We start from the raw sequence: 9,401 nt of genomic DNA on the forward strand, positions 1-9,401 counted from the left end.
CAAACCCCCATGGGAGAGCAGGCAAGGTGGAACCCGGGCCCAGTACCGTGCCGCAAGAAGAGATGGTGTTGCAGATCCCACCCTCCTCTTCTGCTGGGCAGGGCAGCGAGGGCTGTGCAGGGAGAAAGCAGAGCTGAACAAACCCGGGACAGCTTGCACAGAAGCCCACCCACGCTTTGGGAGGGTCTGGCACATCCCCCAGCTACCCAGGTCCTAGTTCCAGGGAACGCCGACTTGGGGTGCACACATTCCTTAATACTGGCAAAATGTTTTGAGGATTAAAAGCAGCAGCGATATACCAAGTATCACAGCTAGAAGTAAAGACAAATGCTGCAACGAGAGCAATAAGCCAGCTGCCAGCTGTCTTTTATATTAAAATATTTCAGTGTTGTTAGAGCTGCTTAATTTCCCATCTCGCTCCAAGTCCAGAGGAACTTTGTGGGTTGCTAGTTTTGCCACGCCGCAGTGACATTGCTCATTATTTTTAAAACAGATTTAGAAGCTGTGATCACGCTCAGCTCAATCTAAAAGTATGCACTGTCTTCTAGTGTAATGTGGTCCTTTGCCGTCTACTGCAAATGGGTTTTAAAAGCAATGGTGGAAACAATGTGTGCTTAATCTGAAGGTGGACCGTGGAGAGGTCACACACTCAAATATCCTGTTTTATGTGGTATCTGGTTGTATTTTAAAACACTCTTTCTAGAGACTTCAAGCCAGCTGAGGTCACAAACAATCACAGACAGATTAGAAAAGGGAAGAAGCTGGGGGGAGCGAAGGGGAGCCTTGTCTGACATACTGAAATAGGACACTCTAAATTGCACTTAGTATTTCTTTAAAAGAAAAAATGGCTAAAGTAGTAAGCTTCAGCGAAACAGTAAATACAGGGGTGGTTAAAGAGTTTTTATTCAAATAAAGTCTTGCCCCAGGAGATGGAAGAAGATTCTTGAAATATGGAGATAGGATTTTTACATGTGCTAAAAGCATCAGTGTGACACTTTTTGGAAAAAAAAAAAAAAGGTGGGGGGGAAATACCTTCGTTGTTATACATGACAAAATAGCAACTAAATGTTTGCTTTGATCCCAGCGCATAAAGGGTGAAGCTTTTAGGCAAGGAGCGGCAGGTGATCTCAGCTCTTCTACAAGTCCTAATGCTCCTAAAAGCCACTCTTCCAGTTTCTGTAATTGGGCATCAGTAGTTAATGTAGTATTGACTGCATTACATGCTCCTGTGCATCCTCTCACTAATGCCAATTGCATCACCTTGTACATTTACCATATTGCTTAGCCAATAGCTGTTAAAAGCAATCCAAATCATGAATCATATAGGAAACTTTTAGCAAGACACGACATCCAAAGGAGACAATTTACAGTTGAGTTAATCTGGGTACATTAGCGAGACATGGATTCAGGAAGACAGACCAATTTATGTTACTTTAGTTTTACCCTTTATTGCTTTGTATAGGCAAATGAATGGAAGGGCACGGAGTAAAACCAGATATAAAGGAGTCCTTTTCAAAACAGATCTCCATTCTGTGCAGACAGGTCAAAGGGTTTGAGACTGATGCTTAGTTCGGGCTTTCATAACCATAACAGGGTACTTACAGAAAGCATTTTCCACAAAGGAGTATAGAGATAAATATATAATGGATTTGGAATAATGTTCAATACCCATCCCCGCTGCAAGTACCAGGTTGCTCAACATTATCTAAGGCATGGCCTACCCATGAGTCTCCTGCCATCAAGAGTGCCAGGAAGAGGCCTCACAGAAGGTCCCAGGTACGACTGCTCACAAGCTTTTTCAGTTGGGAACCCAAGGCAGGAGGTGTTCTGCAAAAGACACCAAGGCTCACCAGCTCAAGCCAGTCCTCAACCCATAGATCTCTACCATGTCACTTGTCAACATGCAGAAAGTACAACCTTCCCCTACCCACTCGTCTCAAAGGGGCTGCATCCTTTTGAAACGTATACCCATCTCTCTGGAACAGAGCGAAATTATACAAGCGTTAAAGAGGTATTGGTTAACCCACATCAGCTGCAAGGTAGAGCCAACCAGGAAACAAATTAGCAGCAAGTTCCCTCTGAAAAAGTACATTTTACAGAACAATTTCACACTGGATGCTTGACCAAAAGATGCATAGCAAATTGACATAGCACCTTTCTGCTTTTTGATCAAGCTCAGTAGCACCAGGAAAATAGAGGAGATGGGGAAAAAAGGACAGCTAGGAAGCGTGCTGTTGCCTCATCTCTTATGGGTAACAAGTAATTTGCAATATTTTTGGAGGGAGAAGGAAAAAAAAAAAAAAGAGTGGTAAAGGCAATTTAGGGGAAGCAATGGCTCATCAGCCAAAAACTTTACAAAAGAAAAATTGAACTGCATCCTTAAATACTGGGAACTCTGGTGTTCTAAGCCTGGTTTAAAAAATGATCATGATTCCTCTTTGAAAAGCTTCCAGAAGTCCCTTCGAAAGAGTTGCACATGCAGGGAAAATGCCAAAACAAAACATTTTCACTAGCTGATCAATTTAAACAGCTGTGGTAAAGCTGCAGCCACTGGCACCATCATTAACAATTTAAAGCATGGCTGCTTTTGTCTTCCTTCCCAGTTACATTCTCATTATGCCTTTTTATTTATTAGAAACACAGTCCTCCGGAATACATTTCTATATCTCAGATCCATAATAAACAGAGTAGGAACATCCCTGGCTTCTACTCAAATGGATGTTTACATTGGCGAGAGGGTTAATTGTTTAATTCTGGTCCAAGCTCGCTGCAGTTCAGTCATGAATATGCAACAACCATCCACTTTTTCTTTAAGAAAAACTAGAACTGTTGAAATCAATAGTTTATAAAGGTGGCAACTGTTACTTTCACTGCCCAAATCACCCTTTCAGAGTTTGATTAGCAGGCAAGGAACTCTGAACGTTGGCGTAAAGAATTCAGAAATGTTCAATGAAATTAAAAAACCCTCTAAATTTGGACAACAGCATCCATTACCTACTTTGATGTGCAATGTATGAAAAAACTAGTTTGCAAGAACATTCACTGGAAAGGAGAATTGAGCATCTGTTTGCACAGATAGCACCCAACATCACGCTTGAAAACTTGGGCTTGGGAGTCATCCTGTTGGACGACCGAGAAAACACACACCCCCCCTTATATGCTGAGAATTAAAAAACAGTAGCTGTGGTGAATTGTTCTCAGACCATCTATAGGTTTAATTATGTTAATCTAATAGTGAACAACTTTCATTTTAAATCACCCTTTCCTCCACCCCCAAGTTCCAGTGAATAGGAGCTACATTCACTGAATAAATCATTCCCTGGCAACAGTTACGCACATTATTGAAGTTGGGGGCAGTGATTTCTATATGGTTTAAAACAATGTCTATGTATTCTAAATTATGACAGTTCTGTCCAATTTGAAAAAGATATAGACCCATTAGAGTTTTATAGTTCAGCATTTAGCAACATCTGCAGTTCCTTTTCTATTCTTGAGCTGCAACACTTAATGCTTGATACCATTATTCTGATCCTGAATTGATTTCGAGTAAAATACCTTATTTGCCATAAACTTTCATATTCTTTACCTAAGTAAGACTCCTCACAGACGCAATCAGTCATAATGCTAAAAGAACAGTCTGCCTTTAGAAGAAATGTAATAGTTCATGCTAATGATAGAGAAGTAAAACTTTGAACAGCAAGCACATTTGCAAAGATAGTAAAACCACCTCTAAACACAAAGCCTGGAAACCTTAAGAAAGCCTCCAAATGAAATCAATTAATCCTCCAACCATGATAAATTTCTTAACCATTTAAGAAACGTATTTCAGACTCTGCTGTGACCCTTTATCACCAGACCTAATGGATTACTTTATTAATAATGCACTGCTCTTAAAAGGAATTTTTCCAAAGATTCTACCATAAGAGAGCATTTTCAGAATGGCTATGACAAACAGGCTGACATGTTCACGTTCTATCTATTAAAGATAATGAAATTTAACAATAACTCCAAAGGAGATAAATTATGTTCTGCTGCCAGGGTATCAAGCATACGTTCTACTGTATTAAACCAAAATTAGAGTAAACTAATTTCCATGAACCGGCTTCTTCTTTTGTCCTATTACCGAAGCTGGAAATTGTTCCTACACTGTTTTAACGTTTGTTATGTCAACCAGACAACTATCACATGTCACTGGCAACTGGGAATGAAGGAGGAGGACATCCTGTACATACGCCTACCCAGATCCTTCAGTTATCTAGTCTGAGCAAACACTAGGAACTGTTTGATTGCCCCGCAAGAATATTCCTATACAAAGTCATTTGCTCCTATTAGGCCTGCTAACTCCCTTCGCCCCTCTTCTTCCCATAGGATGAGTTTGCATTAAATAGAGATCTAGGTTATTGGTGCCCCAACTACAGTACCTTCCATTTCTTGAAAAGGCTTAGGCAATTACTTTACTACCTTGTGGTTCTCTCATACTTCTGTATTTGCCATTTCTAGGGGCAGGAGGCACCTCTAGGAAGACTACTTCTATCTCCACACTTTGGAGGAACAGTCCAAATGGGTTTTTTTGGTGGTTTTTTGGCCTTTTCTGGCAAAACTGAGTCTCATGGTTTATTCTGCTACAACATGTGCTCTGGTCTTATTCAAATTCCTGCTTTTACAAACTTCTGTCTCTTCTTCATAAATATATTAATCCACTGCTGTACATTTGAGCTGCAAAAGGACACTGTGTCATGAACTAAAGCCAGACCAAACCTCTGAAATTACACCAAGACCACGTGTGTCAAGATCAAGCCCTCAAAAAACCAACAGGTAACCCAGCTAAATAGGTAAATACAGGGTCTTTGGTGACCTGAATCAAACATTCTTTGAATAAAGTAATGTCTGGGAAGATGTGTAGTGGTTCTTTATAACAGGAAGCTAGACAATGGTGGACCGTGGAGAAGGTCCAAGGTAGAGGGGCACAGGAGATAAAAAGGAAAAAAAAGGCAGCTTCAGGAATATTAGACAACAGAAGAATTAAATTCCATGTCATGTGATGAAAAAGCAACCCTGCCATTTCCCCTCCTCTCTCTTTGCGTGATTCCTCAATAGGTATACCTGAGAAAAGTATGTTAAAAAGAAAACAAAAGATACCAGCAGCACATGGAACAGCTCTTCTTCCTTTATGGCACTATTTATATTAGCTTGTGTACAACCTGTGCATGCCTTATGTTTGTGCGTATAATGACTTTTATGAACAGAAAAGGATTGTCAGGACCTATTCTTGCTGGATACGGGAGAGATCCACCTCCATCTACCTATCTATAGGTGCCTCCATATGGCAGCTGGCATACTCATTTGTTACGCCAACCCACAGCTCGGCTGTCCTGGCTAGGGCGCTGTGGCACCATTCCTGTAACCACCATTATACAACCAATTTCACTGCTTTGCTAATTCCAAATGCTGCTTTTCTTTCCTTCTGTGCAGGGAAAGATGGGCTCTTACACAACAGGGAACCCAACTGCTGCTACTAATCCAGTTTCAAATTACCTAATATTCATTGCCCTAAATACCTCCCATCAACCTAAGACCCATTCTCCAACCCCAATGCACATAACCACTGAGTATCTGTATTTTCCTCTTCATTTTTAAGGGAACCATGGAAATTTTTTTAAAATAAAACCAAGGTTTGTGTACCACTACACAAGGGGAGTCCTCCAACATTTTATTTACTTAGTCTACTCTTGCGATCTATTTAATCAGAGATCTGCTTGAAAACACAAAGGATCCGTGATCTGGGGTGCTACCGTGTATGCAAACACCAGGATGAACACACAGCTCATCAGTGTTTTCACAAGTGTACACACACTCAATAATTTGGTTGAAGGATACTATGTCTAGTTAACATAGTAAAGTTAACTAAAAGGAAACTTTCACACACACACACACCCCCCATAACAAAGAACCATGATTTCTATTACTGCATTTCATACCATACATGCTGATTACCAGGCTGTGCTTCATTGTTAGCAGAGATTACAGCTGGGATAAGCTGCAGCTTTTTCCTAATTGCTATTATGATGACTGAATTTTTGTTTTGTGTCAAGCATTATTCACACATTATACTCCAAAATTTGATCCCTCCATGATGTATTATTGATTCCACGCAGGCAATCATACTGCCGCCGATGTGAAGAATTAATTTGGGCTATTCTACTCGATTTGCATTGCTCCATCATAGCAGAACATGGTTCTATAGGGAAACGCAAATTGAAAAGGAAGACTTAACAAAATATGGAAAATGCTGCTGTTCTTTAAAGAGATGAGTCTTAAAGAGGGGGAAAAAACAAAAAAAAAGCCCAAACCCAGCACAACACGTGTGGTCCAGAAAGAAATAAGGTCAGTCAGCCCAATTCATCTTAGTCAGAGGAAGGTTACAAGAGTAGCCTTATGCCTCTAATAAAGTAAACTAGCTTGCTTCAACTTATATTGCCAAAGAAAACAACTGAACACCTCTGAGAGCGACACTGCTTCAAAGCCTTTGAAACCCTGTTAGCTTCATTTGTTTTCCCAGCATAAGCAATACTCAACCACTTAGCGTGTCTTTTATCCACAGTCCAGTCAACTGCAAAGCTGATCTAGAAGATGTGTACCAGATGCTTCACATCTACTTTTTTTTTTTTCCTAAAGTTCTACTGTGTTAACAAAGAAACTTATAAGATCTCAACAGAAATAAAGCCCAGGATTTTTTTTTTTTTCTCTGAATAAGATTATTTCACAGTTTTTAGATGCCAACTTAATTAGCACAGAATAAATTCAGAAAGGCAGGACAACTTATTCATGGGCACAGACTCCATATTGGTCAACTCTTAGTCCAAATTTGATCAAATCTGCATATAAGAGGGCACTGATAATGACGCATTTCTGCTTGGTCTCATATTTTAAAGGTGTAAAACCTTTGTGAAAAGTCCGTTCACATTGTCCCAAGCGCTTCACATCAGAATGAAACAAAACCTCACATCCCATCCCAGAAACGAGATTCAAATTCTGCACACATGAATACACCAGACTGATAATTTTAGAAATCACACTTATAACGTTTTGAGGTCTTTATCGCATTATATGTAAAATGTTGGGCAGTATCCCCCCTCTCACCCTTTTTTGGAAGGTAAGAAGGAGAGAGAGAGAGAGAGAAGAGAAGCTTCAGTAGAAGACCTTTGGTTAAAAGTGAGCATCCATCCATTATTTTCAATAGTCAAGCCCTCTTTCCTAATTATTCTCCAGTATAGTATTAATTCAGTTTTAAAATACCAGAAGACAGATACGGGTCAGGGAACAAAAATCATACCACTCCAACTTGTTAGCATTGGGTAGCTCCCAGTACTATTCACAATACATGATTAGCACCAATCTAACACAGGAAAGCAAGTGACTTTGAATTACAAGTTATTTTTCTCATAAATATTTTAAAAAGCAATACATACATTCAAGTAAAATCAATGCTACTGCCAAAATGCTCAACTTCCAATTTCTCCAAGTTCTTTGGCACCCTGTGAAAAGCTGTTTCCTGTCTTTTACAGTCTTGCAAATGTTCAGTAATTTCTTCTACTTCCAAATGACAACTGCCTTTTTTTAAAGAAAAACACTTAAAAGACATTTCTGAAAAGCAAATTAAAAGATCAGGGAGTCCAGAAACACACCCACTACACGGCACACTTCATCCCTTTATAAAGGTGAAATGAAACAATGAGATAATAGCTACAAATGCGCATTAAAAGTTAAGATGTAGCTCTCGCTTTCAATACATAAAGTGCCGCCAAGGTGGAGGTCTTTGGCAAGAGGCAGCACCATCAATGGACGTTCACCTGGATGGCTACAGAGGTGTTCTGCGCTGCCTCAGTTTTAATTTTTGCTTTCAGTGTACAAGCCATGAGGGAAGACCTAAGCCACAATGCAGCCTTAGAAAAACCTCATTAAAAAGTTGTGATTAGACTTACCACATTCGTCCTAGAAACTACTGGCGACTGAGAAGTTAAGTTGCACGCCCTGGTAGGCAATGTGCAAAAGAAGGCATCAGGTCATTCAAACTACTAGTTAACACTGTCATTACTCTTTACATCATTTTGTACCCCTTAGTCATCCTTGACAAAGACTAGTCAGCTTTAACAAAATAAGTATACAAAGTCCTAAAATAAGTCAAGCTCTCCTTCAGCTTCATTCATTAAATTACCTCCCAAATGAACCTCCACTTCTGCCATTTAGAGAAGGGAGTAAATTCTTCGAATAAGCCAATGCTTTTTTTCCCAGAGCAGCTTATTAGCTTATTGTCATTATGTTTATAGCTATGAAGAAAAGCTGCGAGAAATAGATATTAAAGGCGCACATTAAAGAGACCCAAATGACATGCAATGGAAAGGAATGAAAATCTCAAAATTAGATTTACAATAAAAGCTGTTAAAATAAACAGGCTAAAATGGATATAGTAGGATAACTTGTAGAAAGAAAAATCTAAATAGATATAAAAAACTAAATAAAATCAAACTGTTTCTGCTATGTCCTTCAGCAAATAGAGCTTGGGGTAAACCCTCCTTGACTCGTTCAATCATGCCAGAGAAGGGATTAAAAAAAATAATAATAAAAAGCAAGCATGCTTTTACCAACACAAGAGAAAAAATACCAGAAGCTGAAAGCAGAGCACTCTGATATGCACAGTGTGCATGTTTCAAAACTATTTATTGCTATGTTAGCAGCACACAGAAGACACCAAGCACAGGCTTACACAATCTCAGCCCACCTACCGTCCTCCTTGTCCAGCACCATCATCTCCGCAGTCAAGAAAAGTCCAGGGACAGATGCTTCTTCTCCAGCAGCCTCCGCTCAGGGGAGAAGAGAACAAGTCTCTGGGAACACAAATGAGCTACGGTACAGCTGATCGTCCTTTAGCAGCAAGTGAGCTCTAATTACCCAGTTGTCCAGCTTTTAACCTAGATTGCACTCAGTTAGAATTACACTCAGAAATAAAAGCACTTTGCAGATACAAAAGCAGTCTCACCTACTTCTGTGCCTCAGAATTGGAAGGAACTAAAACTGCAATTTAGAAAGAAGGGGGATCAGAGCGGTTTCCTTGGTTCTCACCTTCTAAATGGCTCAATTTACACAGTATAATCTATTTTAATGTAATTGCATTTGATAGCTCATAACCCTGGCTGTTGCAACTACACAGCTTTCAACCTTATAAAGTGTTTTCCCTTTGGATTTAAGCTGAATCTAAAGCTAAAATTATATTCAGAGAGGGTAGAACACCTAAGCCTGACTACTGCTGCCTCTGTCTCTCAAATTGCGAGCTTTGCACACTTGCTATTGAATAAATGCACATATTTCCCAGGGACCCCGCTCGCTCTCCTGCCAGGGTTTCC

The 9,401-nt window shown here is 39.8% G+C and overlaps 1 protein-coding gene across 1 annotated transcript in view; it reads right to left on the reverse strand.

The window, feature by feature from the left end:
* Nucleotides 1-9,343, reverse strand: part of LMO1 (LIM domain only 1 (rhombotin 1)) — a 40,326-nt gene extending 30,983 nt beyond the window's left edge. Inside the window, exon 1 of the mRNA XM_010286587.1 lies at nucleotides 8,784-9,343. Coding sequence (XP_010284889.1) covers nucleotides 8,784-8,808 — 25 coding nt within the window. The 5' untranslated portion in view covers nucleotides 8,809-9,343. The remainder of the gene's footprint in view (nucleotides 1-8,783) is intronic.
* Between the last annotated feature and the right edge of the window lie 58 nt (nucleotides 9,344-9,401).

Source organism: Phaethon lepturus, unplaced genomic scaffold, assembly GCF_000687285.1.
Source record: "Phaethon lepturus isolate BGI_N335 unplaced genomic scaffold, ASM68728v1 scaffold39964, whole genome shotgun sequence".
In the NCBI taxonomy this organism is placed as follows: Eukaryota; Metazoa; Chordata; class Aves; order Phaethontiformes; family Phaethontidae; genus Phaethon; species Phaethon lepturus.